Genomic DNA, 15,371 nt, shown 5'->3' with positions numbered 1-15,371 from the left:
TTTTTTTTTTTTTTTTTTTTTTAGGTTTGGTTTGTGATCAGTATACACACTAAACAAGTAGGTTCAGAATACAAGCTGGAGCACTGCTAATAGTTCTCTATCTTTTATGCCCTTTTTCTCATAGAACTCAAACTCTCTTCTAAAAATACTTTTAAACAAATATTTAGAGAGTTGAGTTTTGAAGGAATGCAAAAGTATTAAGTGTTCCAGGGTTCTCGGCATTGTACCTGGCAGTAAGCCTACTCTATCTAGGTTCTTCTGTGACTTCTGTGACGTATGTCATGTGAGGAAGAACAGCTGGAGGCTCCCTGTAGTAAATAAGGAAACGTTGAAAGTGTTTCTGCAGGAAGTGGTATTATCCTGTGAAGTGAAGTGCTGGCTTCTTTTTGTGTTTAAAGTGTTGTTGTTTTTAACTCTCCCTTCTCTGGGTGGTGAGATTGCAGGTGGCTTTTATATTTCTTCTTGGTCCTTTTCTGATATTTTTATAATGAGCATTTATTTCATTTATGGTAAAAAAAAAAAAGTTTCTATTTTAAAAGAATTGAAACTATAATAGTAGCTACCCACAGGGATGGTTCTCTGACCACAGCAATAAGAATGAATTATAGCCCATAACTATTGCAGAACTGCATTTGACAGACCCTAGTGAATGACTGACTGTGGTTTGGGTGACCAGATTTATTGAAGACTGTGTTAGGTGAGATAGAAATTCTTGGGAAAGGACCATTATTAGAGCAAGAATTAGGGGTAGAGGAAGATTCTGTATTTGGTTTTAGACATATTGAGTATGAATTTTAATCCCACAAATGTATGCAGCTAAAAACATAATTTGATACCATTTTATATCAAAATGACAGAACTGTCTTTTAGTGATAGGTTATGTTTGTCAAGAATTAAGCATGGTAAATGCTCTTATAGAGTCCTGGGGGGTGTGAACATTGATCCAGACTTTCTGGGAAGATATTTAGAAATATTTCATCAACAGCCTTAGAGAAACTCTTTGCATGGAACCAACAATTCTCTACCAGGAATTAATCAAAAAGAAAGAATCGGTGATCTGAACAAATATCTGTGTATCTATGAATTAGTTCAGCATTACCTCGGTACCGAGCCTGGAAACACCTCCAGTACCCAGTAAGAAATGGTTGTTAACTTAGTCAATTAAGAAAATTATGGATTGTTGCACATTCACATGATGAAGTAGAAGACTCTTGAGAGTCCCTTGGACGCAAGGAGATCCAACCAGTCCATTCTGAAGGAGATCAGCCCTGGGATTTCTTTGGAAGGAATGATGCTACAGCTGAAACTCCAGTACTTTGGCCACCTCATGCAAAGAGTTGACTCATTGGAAAAGACTCTGATGCTGGGAGGGATTGGGGTCAAGAGGAGAAGGGGACGACAGAGGATGAGATGGCTGGATGGCATCACCAACTCAATGGACGTGAGTTTGAGTGAACTCCGGGAGTTGGTGATGGACAGGGAGGCCTGGCGCGCTGCAATTCATGGGGTTGCAAAGAGTCAGACGTGACTGAGCAACTGAACTGAACTGAATGGAACTGAAAACTCATGAAATGAAATTATGTTCAAGAAAAGCAAGCTTCCAACATCATGTGCAATAGGATCCTATGCTGTGTGTTTTAAAATCTCTCTCATACACACATACTAAAAAAATAATTTTAAAAACATATAATCTAGAAAGAAATACACAGAACTGTTAAATGATTTTTCCTGAATAGGAAGAATTCCTTATACTTAATTTTTAAAAACGTTCTTCCATGTGTATATATGCATTTTTAATTATTAATTTTATAAGAGAAAAATATAGGTTGGGAAATCATGAATGAGGGCTCTACAGACATGGATTTGCAGAAGATCACATGGGAGAGTAAGTGAAGGAAGAAGAGATGAAGCCAGGGTAGAATCCTGGGTGCATCGGAATCTAAGAGGCAGGTGGAGAAGGGAGACTGAGAGTGAGTAGAAAGGCTCAAGGAGAACCAGGGGAGGATGCTGTCATGGAAACCAGCTGCAATCAGGAGGGCTCCTGGCAGGAAACAAGTGACACACACCAGAAGGATAACTGAAGAATTTAATGAAAGGATTGTTTTCAAAGATGTGGGCTTCCCAGCTAGTGGTAAAGAACCCGCCTGCAGATGCAGGTAGACGCAAGAGGTGCGGTTTCGATCCCTAGGTTGGGAAGATCCCTTGGAGTAGGAAACGGCAACCCACTCCAGTATTCTTGCCTGGAAAATCCTATGGACGGAGGAACCTGGCAGGCTGTGGTCCATAGGGAGACAAAGAGTCAGAACACAATTGAAATGACTTAGAATGCTGTCCTGGGCAAGGTTAAGAGAACCAAAATGAGGTAGTAAAATACCCATGCCTAGTAGCGATGGAAAGGCACAAGAGATGTACATGAAGTGACAGAGAGTGGGAGTTGTCACCAGAATGTAGGTGAACCTGTAGTGATGGGGAGAAATCACCCAGTGGGAGCAATGATGCAAGGCAGAGGAAAGCGGCCCCTTCCAGCCCCTTCCATCTGTTGCCTGGGAGAAGGTATCCAGGAAGTTAAACTTGTTTCTCATCCCACTTTCTTATCTTGGGCTGGTCTCCATTGGCCAGACAAACAGAGGCCAGAGGACTGAAGAAACCAGGTGGTGTAGTCCATGGGCATGAACCTTGCGGCCACAAAGCAGAGTGGAGAAAGGGGAAGGGTAGCTCTCGAGGGGTACAGACCTTTTTGAGTGCCAGGAAGGGCAGTTTAATAGAATGAAATGCTTCCAAGAAACAAGTGATACAGAGAAGTCACCAGAGGTGAATATTGAAGAGTTTCCATTGGATTGGGTCATTAAGCAGCCACTGGAATGAATGTTCCTTGGAATTGGTAATAGAACTTTAAGCATTATAGGCTAAAGAATAATACGATGAAGAGCAGCTACTGGTAATCTGTCACGGAGGGTAATTTCCTAGAGCTAAAGAGGCAAAGTAGGACTTAACTACTTTGTTGACATAAAATATTATATACATATATATGTATATATGTAGTTTTATAGTTAAATATGTATAAATCTAATCTTGTGTTCCAAATCCTCTTTGACTGATTTTTCAGTTGCTATATAAAATGTCGAACTCATCTTACTGTTAAATCATGCAGTGAATGTAGATAATTTAGCTTCTCTATAATTTCCCGTTTGTATAGGCTGTGCCTTCATTAAGTTAGCGTTTTAGAAAGAACAGCCAGGCCACTCTTCTTCCTTTTTTCTTTCCTTTTCTAGGTGGTGGTGCATTGGTTATTGGGCAAGAACAAGACAAAAAAGGAGAGGGATTCAACCCAGCTGAGTCTTTTGTGGGCTCCATAAGCCAGCTCAACCTCTGGGACTATGTCCTGTCTCCACAGCAGGTCAATTCCATTTTCAGTGTATGACAGTAATGACATGCAAAGGTACAAACCAGTACGAACGTGCACAGCCTACTGCTACCACATCTATGCCACCGCTGAGTTTTCAGAACTTACCAGCAGTATCATTTGATGCTATGATAGTAGACTAAGCTAGGCAGATGTTATTTATAGTGTCTTGGTGATGTTTTATAATTTTATTGGACATGACTGTTTCATAAAATCTTGTGATTTCAGAACTAGAAAGAATCATAGAGAAGAATATTTCCAATCCCTCTGACTCAAGAAGCAGAAATTTAGGGCTGGCACAAGATCACACATACAGAGTAACAGATGGGCTAGTGGTTAAAGCCAGCCTACAGTCCAATGGCCTGGGTTCAAGTTCCAGTTTCACCATGAACTCACTCTGATGATTTTGAACATGTTATCCCATCTCTCTGTGCTTCAGTTTTCAAATCTATTAAAGATAAACAAATAGAACTGCATAGTGGAGCTTTGGCAGAATGGAACAAAATCCTGCATATAAGATTGAGGTATTGTTTGGCACATATAGTAAGGGCTTGACAGGCTTCCCTGGTAGCTCAGTGGTAAAGAACCCACCTGCCAATGCAGGAGCTGTGGGTTCGATCCCTGAGTCAGAAAGATCCCCAAGAGAAGGAAATGGCAACCCACTCCAGTGTTCTTGCTGGGAAACCCCATGGACAGAGGAGCCTGGCAGGCTGCAGTTCATGGGGTTGCAAAGAGTTGGATACGACTTAGTGACTAAACAGCAGCAAAAGTGCTTGATAGATGTTTACTCTGACTGTTATTGTGGCAGAACTTGCCTGAACCTCAGCTTTCTCACCTCCAGATCAGAGATAGGAGGCCAGAGAGGAAGTGCCCCTCAACACCTTAACAAACTGCAAAGTTTTAGACAAGAAATTCTATATGTAGAATTTCAGAATTTCCAGCGACTATGAAATATTTGGTAAAAGGAATGGTGGGGGTGGAGGGGAGAGAGAGAAAAGGAAGAGAACTTTCCTTTGCCCCTGAAATCACTCCCTATATCCAAAACTCTGCTTCCCGCCCCCACCCCTCACAAGCCTGTGAATGTTTTCAGCAGGACCAGATTAAGATATAATAGCTCTGTCTTCCAGAAACAAGTGAGGTTTGTCTAAAAGATGGATTTGTAAACTTTCAGGTGAAATCGCTGGCCACCTCATGCCCAGAGGAACTCAGTAAAGGAAACGTGCTAGCCTGGCCTGATTTCCTGTCAGGAATTGTGGGGAGAGTGAAGATCAATCCGAAGAGCATATTCTGTTCAGGTTATAGCTTCCTTCTTCTTTAGACTCTGCTGTCTGTTGATTACTCCGGGATTTTCTAGCAAAAGGAGACATGTGATTCTCTACTGGTCAAATAGCATGTGCTTGTCAGTCTACTGTTTACCTAATAATTCATGTTTAGCCTACCTTATCTAAAGGGTCTGTTATTTTTTTATATACATACTTAAATACCTTCTGTATAACACAGTACAAAATAATTGTGCAGGAAACTTGAACAAAGGTAAAATAAGGGAAATAGGATGAGCAGAGGGATATGGTTAATTTTTTTTAAATGCCCATCGAAGTCCTGTCCTCCAGTTTGAGATGGGGTACTCTCTTGGCTCTGTAATTACTAGCCATCATCCATGTGCAGGTAGCACAGAGGGGAAAGAAATAGATGTAATAATATACAACCGAGTGGTCAAACTCTGAATGGTCCCAGCTGCCTCCTAAAATTCAATATATAATATTTAAAGAAGTTTCTGAAGGTATCCTAGAATTCATGGCTTTTGTTAACTCATAAGAACATTTTATTAATTCTGAAATACTATTTGTAATTCAAAAATACCATTTTCCTTAAAAATATTCAGCAGACTTCTGCTGAAAGAAGAAAAATTGTTTGTTGACTCCAATAGTTTTTTTCTAGAAATTTTGCATGCCAGAGATCTGGTTACACGTTATCTTGTTTTAGTATCAATAGAGTGGCTCTCAAATACTGGTACAATATATGATTTGAAACCCTTAACCTGGTGATGTTGCTTGTGTGTTTCTGACAAGCTCTGAACCAGTGTTCTTTGCCCTCAGATTGCCCGTCTTTAGAAGGATCAGTACCTCATCTGCGAACTGCATCAAGAGACGTAAAGCCAGGCTCCAAAATCAGTCTGTTCTGTGATCCAGGCTTCCAGATGGTCGGGAACTCTGTGCAGTATTGCCTGAATCAAGGACAGTGGACACAACCATTGCCTCGCTGTGAACGTGAGCAGCCTTTGTTGAAGGCATTTCAGTAGCTCTTGAAAATTACTGAAACCCTAAGAACACTTTTTGAGGAATGCTAGATAAAAGTGAAGTACTTCTTAACAGCCAATATAGCAGATACTCATTACTTTCTTTGTGTAATGAAGTGTGCTGGGCACCATGAGGGAGGTGGGAAATGAGGATACAGAGAGCACACCACCCGTGAAGGCACCCACGTGGCCCAAGGAAATGAATGGAGGGAAAGACAGGTGTGAAGCCTGGAGCCCAGAGGGAGACGGGCCGTTGCTGGGTGGGAAAACAGGGCTATATCTCTTTAAGTTGGATGCACCCATTCATTCATTTATTCAACAATTTTGAAAGTACCTAGTATGTGCTAGACACTGAACTAAGTTCTGGAGATACAGCAGTTGGGGAAAGTCTCTCTTTCTGTGGAGTTTACATTGTAGTAGGAAAGGCAAGAAGTAACAAGTAACATTATTATTTACAGTAAGTAAGAACAGCAAATGCAGAAGTAAAGGCTTTGAAGAAAACTAAAGTGGGGTGGTGCTTTGGTGGTTTGGCCGCTCCGTTGTGTCTAACTCTCGGGACCCATGGACTGTAGCCCTCCAGGCTCCTCTGTCCATGGGGTTTCCCAGGCAAGAATACGGGAGTGGGTTGCCATTTCCTTCTCCAGGGGATTTTCCCAACCCAGGGATCAAACCTGTGTCTTCTGCATTGGAGGCAGGTTTTTTAGCGACTGAGCCACCAGGGCAAAGGCAGGATAGGAAGATATAAAGTGGGAGGGTTGGGTGGAAGCAGGACTGCTATTGCGGACAGGGTGATTGGGGAAGTTCCTCCAAAACATCTCTTTCCCCCTGGGGCATATTTATGTGTTTCATGTATCTCATCTCTGACTAGACACTACACTTTGTAAGGCAGGGATTTTGTCTGTTTGGTTCAACCTAAGCACCCAGACAATGTCTAGCAGGTAGTGGGGTCACCATAATTTTCTTTTCAGTATTTATTTATTTGGCTGTGTTGGGTATTAGTTGTGACACTTTAGATCTTTACTTGCGGCATGTGGGATCTAGTTCCCTGACCAGGAATGGAACCCAGGCCCCCTGCTTTGGGACCGCAAAGTCTTAGCTACTGGACGACCAAGGAAGTCCCTCCATAAATATTTTTTTTAATGAATGAATTGCATGCCCATTGTGAGCCAGACACTGTGCTTGATGCTCTGGGCTCAAGCGTGGCTGCAGCCTGCCACCACCCCTGTAGTATTTTCAGTGTAATGTTTGTGTGCATCGAAGAGTTCATGCTTAACTCAACTACAGGTTTAATATAAATAAGATGTTCATTGAGTATTTTGCTCCTTAAGTAGTTGTCACATTCTAGGCATTAGCTGTGGGGTGCCACCCCCTTTGGAGAATGGCTTCTATTCAGCCGAGGACTTCCATGCTGGCAGCACAGTGACCTACCAATGCAACAATGGCTACTATTTGTTGGGCGATTCAAGGATGTTCTGTACGGATAATGGGAGCTGGAATGGCATTTCACCATCGTGTCTTGGTGAGATGAATCTTGGCAATTACTGCGTGCCTTTATTCTGACTCTGTGGGAGATAATTGTCCCAAATTCCTGAGGCTCTTGTGGCATGCCTTTGTTAATTTCATCTCGTCCTAGTCAGCTCTGGGCAAGCCATAGTGACAAAGCAGCTGTCCATGGACATGCCAAACATGTTTTAAATTGTTACCAGGCCCAATATAAGAATATCTTTTTCTTTCTTTCTTCTACTTATCCACCTATAAACTGTGGAAATAGCTTTTATTGTAGATCTGCAATGTGATTATGACTATTACATCTAAACTTCATGAAAAATATATATAGTGTGATGCATTAAGTGATACAGAATGATTTAAAAGTGAAAACAAATGTTTGCTCCATGAGACAAATCCATCAGCCTTATGGCCTGTAAACCATCTCTATTTTAGATGTCGATGAATGTGCGGTTGGGTCAGACTGCAGTGAGCACGCCTCCTGCCTGAATACAAATGGATCCTACGTCTGCTCATGTATCCCGCCCTACACAGGAGATGGGAAAAACTGTGCAGGTAACTAGGCTATGTGTAGTTGGGAAGCCTATTTCAATTGTTTCATTCAAGTATATAGTTTAAATGTATGTCATATAAAAATAAGACAGTATTTTCAACTTCAAAGGGGATAGCGAGAAGAAAAATCATCTTTGAAAAGACACTTTAAAGAGAAAGACAAATACATGATATCGCTTACGTGTGAAATCTAAAAAAATGATACACTTTAACTTCTTTACAAAACAGAAGCAGACTCACAGGCATAGAAAACAAACTTATGGTTATCAAAGGGGAAAGTGGAGGGAGGGATAAATTAGGAATTTGGGATTGGCATATATATACTATAAATGCTATATGTAAAATAGATAATCAAAGGACCTACTGTATAACACAGGGAGCTATATTCAATATCCTATAATCATGTGTAATGGAAAAGAATCTGAAAAAGAATAGATATATATGTATAAGTGAATCATTTTGCTGTACATCTGAAGCTAATGCAACATTGTAAATCAACTTAAACTTCAGTAAAAAGTGTGTAAAGATACACAAGCAACAGTTGGAGGTGCTTTAAACCAGCACCGTGCTTTTCCTAACTTCACAAATTCTCGCATCCAAGTACTAACCAGACCTGATCCTGCTTAGCTTCTGAGATCAGACGAAATCGGGCACAGTCAGGGTGGTATGGCCATAGATCCAGTTTCTGAAAAACAAGACTGAGAGCCAACTTTATCACCTGACTGTTGAAGAAATGTCTCCATAATAGAAGAATAATAGAGTGGATCTAGAAATATAAGCGGTGGCCTCTACTGCCTTCAGTCACAGCAAAGAGGTTACTTGCATCACCTCTTCACTTTCAGAATCTTTCCTCTGCCTCAGCCACACAGAATTATATCATTGGGGAAAAAAAATAGACATCCTGCCTTACTGCTTGCTTTACCTGTATTTTGTGATAAGGTCGATAATACTCAACCCATCAACATCTTTCTATACTAATTGTGAGAAAGCAGCTACTAGAAAAATTAGAACTTAATGAGGAATTCTCAAAATCAGTCTTATAATTGCATTTACTTTTTGTGAGGGTTCCATGTAAAGTCCAAAAGATCTTTAGAAAGATTGAATCAGTGTATCTCCCTTTTTTGAGAATTTCAGTTTTCCTTTGGTCCCATTGTTCAGCTCTAGCCCTAAATCTCCCTTTCTGTAATTCCCCTTCCTAGAAGGGGTGACTGACCCTGGATTTGCACATAGCAGACTTTGATCTGGGAGCTGTTTGAAAGGGGAGGCAGGGAACTTCCCCTCGGTGTGCTTTGTGGCTGTCTTTATATCATCTTGAGAGAAAGTCAGTTGCACTTAAAAAGTGGTCTTTTCATTGGAAAAGACCCTGATGCTGGGAAAGACTGAAGGCAGGAGGAGAAGGGGACAGCAGAGGATGAGATGGTTGGATGGCATCACTGACTCACTGGACATGAGTTTGAGCAAGTTCCAGGAGATGGTGAAGGACAGGGAGGCCTGGAGTGCTGCAGTCCATGGGATCGCAGAGAGTTGGACACGACTGAGCGGCTGAACAACAACAAATGAGGGAGGAGGGGCTGAAGCCCTTCTGAGCTATGCCCTGGAACCACCACTAATTCCTCCCTAAACAGTTTCCTTTGGGGACAGAGACCTTATGTTTCTTTTTCTTATTCATTGCTGTTTCAAAATACTGTTTTTCAAATGCCTATTAAATCATCTGGTGTGTCCTTGGAATTCATGCCTTTCCCTTCAGAAGTTTTTTCTTCCCCCTTCAAGATTTAATTGGTACCTTAACTGCAGTGGAATTCTTTTGCTATGAGACCTCATGTGGTTATGTGAAAGACCCTGTTGACCCACAAAAACTGTTTTCTCTCTTTCAAGAACCCATAAAATGCAAGACTCCAGGAAATCCAGAAAATGGCCACTCTTCTGGAGAGACTTATACCGTGGGTGCCGAGGTCACGTTTTCATGTGAAGAAGGATACCAGCTGGTGGGGGCGGCCAGGATCACATGTTTGGAGTCTGGAGAATGGAGTCATCTGATACCATATTGTGAAGGTATGTTGAGTAAATTCCCCATGTTTATAGTGTACAGCAGTGCTAGAAAGTCAGGGTGGAGAAATGCCAAGTGTGGTCCCAATATTTTTTATATTTAAAGCCCAATATTGGACTGATATTTATTTTTGTAAAGATTTTTTTGATGTGGACCATTTTTAAAGTCTTTATTGAATTGGTTCCAGTTTTGTTTCTATTGTTCATGTTCTGGTTGGCCACAAGGTATGTACATCTTAGCTCCCTGACCAGGGATCAAACCCACACTCCCTGCATTGGAAGGCAGAATCTGAACCACCAGACCACCGGGGAAGCCCCTAGGCTCATATTTAAACGTGACCAAAATCCTGGAGCTGCCCTTAAAGAGATTTTTACACATACTGGCTAAGAAAAGTAATGCCTGTCGGTTTTCCTCCTTTAAGCTGTTTCCTGTGGTGCACCAGCTCTCCCAGAAAATGGTGGTGTTGATGGATCTGCATTTACCTATGGCAATAAAGTAATATATAGGTGAGTGTCTAAGATGAACACTGCACTGTAGATGTTGTCGATAACATGCTGGCAGTGAAAGAATACTGATTGAAAAAAAAAAAAGACAAAGAGTAATCCCAGAGGATGTTTTCAGATTAATATGGAATTAATTGAATTCTATATTTGGGCTTGGATCCAAAGCTCCAGTTTATAACCAAAAATATTCATTAGCTTGTAGGGCCTTCTTTCATAGCATCTTAGGGACTTATTTTAGATAGGACCATTATCAAACCAGGGATTTTCTGTTTGCCAGGAACAACTCACAGACATGGAGAACAGGTGTGTGGTTTTTCAAGGGGGAGGGGAGAAGAAGAGGGAAGGATTGAGAATTTGGGATTAGCCAGATGCAAACTATTATATACAGAATGGATAAACAAGTTCTTCCTATATAGCATAGGGAACTGTATTCAATATCCTATGATAAATATAATGGAAAAGAATATATGAAAGTGAAAAGTGAAAGTGAAGTCGCTTCAGTTGTGTCTGACTCTTTGCAACCCCATAGACAGTAGCCTGCCAGGCTCCTCTGTCCATGGGGTTTTCCGGGCAAGGATACTGGAGTAGGTTGCCATTCCTTCTCCAGGGGATCTTCCCGACCCAGGGATTGAACGCGGGTCTCCTGCACTGCAGGCAGACTCTTTACCATATGAGCCACATATATATGAATATATATGTATGTATATATATGTATAACTGAATGTGTACATACATAAAACTGAATTACTGTGCTGTGCAGCAGAAATTGACACAACATTGTAAATCAACTATACTTCAATTAAATTTTAAAGAGTGAACTTTCTGTTGGCAGATGCTAACCCATGACACAAACTGGAGGCAAGTCAAATGCTTAAAATCTATCCTTCTATTTATTACCCAGCAGGGTCCCTGTGGGCAGAATGCATAGTATTCAATATTGAAAAAATTTTTTCAAAACATTATTTCAATAGGAAAAAAATATTCTAGCAATATGTATAAATTCTTAGTCTTTTTGGAGTTTTTGGCACAGATGAAATTATGCAAAGTGAATTCTGTTCTGTCATTTTCTTTTATCTTCTTTAGATGTAATAAAGGATATACTCTGGAGGGTGAGAAAGAATCATCGTGTCTTGCTAGTGGTTCTTGGAGTCAGTCTCCTCCTGTGTGTGAACTGGTCAAGTGTTCTAGCCCCGAAGATGTAAATCACGGGAACTATATTTTGAGTGGGCTTACCTATCTTTCTACTGCATCGTATTCATGTGATAATGGATACAGGTACAGTCCTAGACAGCAGTCCAGCTTCCTATAGTACCCTGTTACTCATTATTTACTCAATGGGTTTCACTTCCATGTGATTGCTGCTGCTGCTGCTAAGTCGCTTCAGTCGTGTCCAACTCCGTGCGACCCCAGAGATGGCAGCCCACCAGGCTCCCCCGTCCCTGGGATTCTCCAGGCAAGAACACTGGAGTGGGTTGCCATTGCCTTCTCCAATACATGCAAGTGAAAAGTGAAAGTGAAGTCGCTTAGTTGTGTCCGACTCCCAGCGACCCCATGGACTGCAGCCCACCAGGCTCCTCCATCCATGGGATTTTCCAGGCAAGAGTACTGGAGTGGGGTGCCATTGAATGGCTGGCTTTAAATACAAGTTTCTAAGTGTAAAAGATATTCTTAAACATGTTTGCTTCTTAAAGCTCAGCCTATAGTAAATGCTCAGGGAAATATTCCGTCTAACTTTGAGAGCTCCAGTTCAATACTATAAACATTTAGACACTAAACATGAAAGCAAAAATTGTTTATGAAGCATAACATAACACCTAATAAAATGCTTTGATGATGATTTTTTTTTGGTAAACAAAACATTGCATAGAATATTGTTAAAAAATCATGTCAAGATAAGGGCCTGAGTCTTTAATACTGTTAAGAGGTTAATTTGATCAATGTTGTGTGTGTGTGTGCATGTGTGTGTGTGTTCAAAAAGAAGTGAAAGAGTCAGGCTGTGATCAGAAACTTGGCTAACAGATCAAGTGAACGGAAAATGGAGTGAGTTGTACCATCAAAATCTGGTTGGCAAGTGAGGGTGGGTAAAACCATGCCGAAGAGCTCCTGGGTTTTTAAATTCAAAGGCAGACCAGAGGTCAGAGTGATGAAGAACACTGTTCAGATGCCCAGGCTCATGGCAAGGACGGTGCCCTTTGATTTGACTTACTCTGACTTCCTGGGTGTCTGTCTCCCTTATCACTGGACCCTAACCAGCCTAATGCTGCTTCTCATCCAAGTAATCTGCTAATCCAAGGTTTGGAGTACTTGACAACATCACCAGTGAGCACATTAAACCATTTTATTTTATACCCCAGTTGTTGCTATGTTGTTTTAGCCTACTCCTAGTTCTAAATCAATCTATAGCCAAACTCAGATTTTTGTTTTTATATAAAGCAATAAAACAGAAAGAAAATTCATGTGTTAAAATTCCCAAGTGGCCCCTGTTCTCCCCTAAGTCCTTCCTAGTTCATCTCTAGAGCAGTAAGTCAATAGCCAAGGAAAGAAGTGACACCTTTCTTTCCTGTAGTTTGCAGGGCCCTTCGGTCATTGAATGCTCGGCCTCAGGCAGCTGGGATAGAGCGCCACCTACCTGCCATCTCGTCTCCTGCGGAGAGCCGCCGGCCATCAAAGATGCTGTCACCACCGGGAGTAACTTCACCTTCGGGAACACTGTCACTTACGCTTGCAGAGAAGGGTGAGTAAACCCGAGGAAGGAAAGGATTATTGGGAGAGAGTGGTCCCAACTGCAGATAGACCCCATTGAACACTAAATTAAATTTCCTGGCAGCCAAAGCCAGAGAGAGCTTGATATTCTTTTCTTGTAAGAAAGGGAGCATGTTCTCCTGTAAAAATAGTGTTTTCCCGGAATTAAAGTAATTTATCAAATTGGACCTTGAAGAATGGACATTGGGCAGTGCAGTGGAAAATATCTTGATATTTTAGTTATAGAGGCAAAAAGCACATTTAAATAAGCATTTGTGTCTTGTTCCCTGCAAAACCTAAGGTAAGACTTAGGTCACAGCACAAAGATGCCACGTCTGCATGAATTAAAGTTCAGACTTTTACATTTTTACTGCTCTCATTTCATTTAGAGATGTAAGCAAATAGGAAGCAGTTTACAAAGTGCTTTCCTACTCCTTGTCTCATTTTATCCGCGCAAAAACCATGTAGGACACAGAGAAAGGAAAGGTTCCCTCTGGGCCAGTGATCGGCCTAAGGTCTCAGGCAAGGAGTAAAGAATTGAAGGGTGACTAAATCCCAGATCATCTGGCATTTAATTGCTCATTTTTTCCTGTGCTTCCTCAATAAATGTTTTAGCAGTGATAGTTGATAGCGTTCACACTCCAGATTTACAGTTACTTTTCATACAGTTGTAACGAGTGGCAGCAGAGGGCTTGCCATTTCCTGGATGTGTGTCTCAGTTCTGACATTTGCTTACTGTGTAGCCTTGGGGAAATGGTATAACCTCTCTGTGCTGCTTCTACAAATTCATTAAAGGTTCGTACTCCTTATGGCCATTGTGAGGAATAAAATTATATAAGACATGGACTAGCCAGAAGACAATCTCTCAACGAACTCTGCCATTATTATGATGTTAGAAGAGAGGACACAGTTTCTAGAACATGAATGTTGAAGTTCATTTCACTTAGATAAAAAGACCATCCCACTAATACAGGCCGCCAGAAGGTGGCGACAACATTTTCTTGCAAAAAGCTCTTGAGTGTCAAATACTCAAATAGTTGACAGAAATCCCAGATCTTAACATTTTAACATCACTTAACACTTGTTAAGTGATCTTAACACTTAACAAGTGAAAAAATAAATCTTGAATATTAAAATGTTAGTGTAGGAATTAGCTTTTCAAAACTTATTAAGTATAGTTGATTTACAATGTTGTTAACTTGTAGAAGTTAACTTTTGATGGCCTCATCTCTCCCCTGTGGATTGACTCATGTAAAAACTGCTTCCTAATGAACTGCATAGTACTATATAAGATTAGTCACTTAAATGTTTGTGAAATCTTTTCAAATATGAATGTTTCAAATAATAACTAGATATTGACTACTTCTGGGTTCTTTTCTGATTACAAAAGTAACCTATTACCACTATATAAAACTAGAAAATAAAAATATATTTTTTAAATTGCCCAAAGATAAATGCTGGTAATATTTTACTATATCTCCTGCTAGAACTTTGTCTTCACATATAGTTTTAAAGTTCATCTCTTATAAAAATTCCCATATTTTCTTTTTTTCTGTATAAATCATTCATTTGTATCATAAGAGTTCTGTATCCACCTAATGTTAGGTCTATATATTATGAAAAAAAAAAGATTTATTAAAAGACGAACTAAAGATAACATTGAAAATGATGATAAATCCCAGCCTTCGTAGAGGGTTTTGCATTCTTCAGAGGACTTTCCTGTGAATTATCTCAGGTGTTCCCTTCCACAAAGAGGGGGTTTTTGCCGAAGAAATAATTATTCCCATTTTATAGTTAAAACAGAAGGTGTTGGGGCCCTATTGTCATGCAGACTCCTTCAGCTCTAAGCAAATAGACACTCTGTGGGAGCTTTCTTCTCATTGTAAAGATGGAAACCAAGTCTGTCCACCTAAATGATATAGCTGTTAAAGGACATGAGGCCATTTTTATTAAAGCGCTTTATATATGCAAGAAGTGCTATGGCTTTATCAGTATTTTCTGTATCGTTGTTGGGCATCCCTGCTGGCTCAGTGGTAAAGAATCTACCTGCAGTGCAGGAGATGCGGGTTTACACCCTGAATCGGGAAGATCCCCTGGAGAAGGAAATAGCAACCCACTCCAGTATTCTTGCCTGGGAAATCCCATGGCCAGAGGAGCCTGGTGAGTTACAGTCCATGGGGTTGCAAGAGTCAGGAGCACGCTGAGCACACATGCACCTATCATCATTATCATTATGTAAAGAGATGACATTTTAATAATATAAGGGAAACTGTCTTAACCAAATTAGTAGAAAGTACGCGCAGTCACAAATCACAATCACCC

General features: G+C 40.7%; 1 protein-coding gene across 1 annotated transcript in view; it reads left to right on the top strand.

The window, feature by feature from the left end:
- Nucleotides 1-15,371, top strand: part of SVEP1 (sushi, von Willebrand factor type A, EGF and pentraxin domain containing 1) — a gene marked incomplete at its 5' end in the record, with an annotated part of 208,166 nt that overhangs the window by 139,042 nt on the left and 53,753 nt on the right. The window contains 9 exons of the mRNA XM_010843623.1: nt 3,273-3,397; nt 4,575-4,698; nt 5,500-5,670; nt 7,045-7,218; nt 7,641-7,760; nt 9,633-9,809; nt 10,226-10,310; nt 11,391-11,582; nt 12,874-13,041. Of these exons, the coding sequence (XP_010841925.1) occupies nt 3,273-3,397; nt 4,575-4,698; nt 5,500-5,670; nt 7,045-7,218; nt 7,641-7,760; nt 9,633-9,809; nt 10,226-10,310; nt 11,391-11,582; nt 12,874-13,041 (1,336 nt within the window). The remainder of the gene's footprint in view (nt 1-3,272; nt 3,398-4,574; nt 4,699-5,499; nt 5,671-7,044; nt 7,219-7,640; nt 7,761-9,632; nt 9,810-10,225; nt 10,311-11,390; nt 11,583-12,873; nt 13,042-15,371) is intronic.

The sequence above is a fragment of the Bison bison genome, unplaced genomic scaffold (genome assembly GCF_000754665.1).
Source record: "Bison bison bison isolate TAMUID 2011002044 unplaced genomic scaffold, Bison_UMD1.0 scf7180017864183, whole genome shotgun sequence".
NCBI classification, from domain to species: Eukaryota; Metazoa; Chordata; class Mammalia; order Artiodactyla; family Bovidae; genus Bison; species Bison bison.
This window is presented reverse-complemented; position numbering and strand designations above follow the sequence as displayed.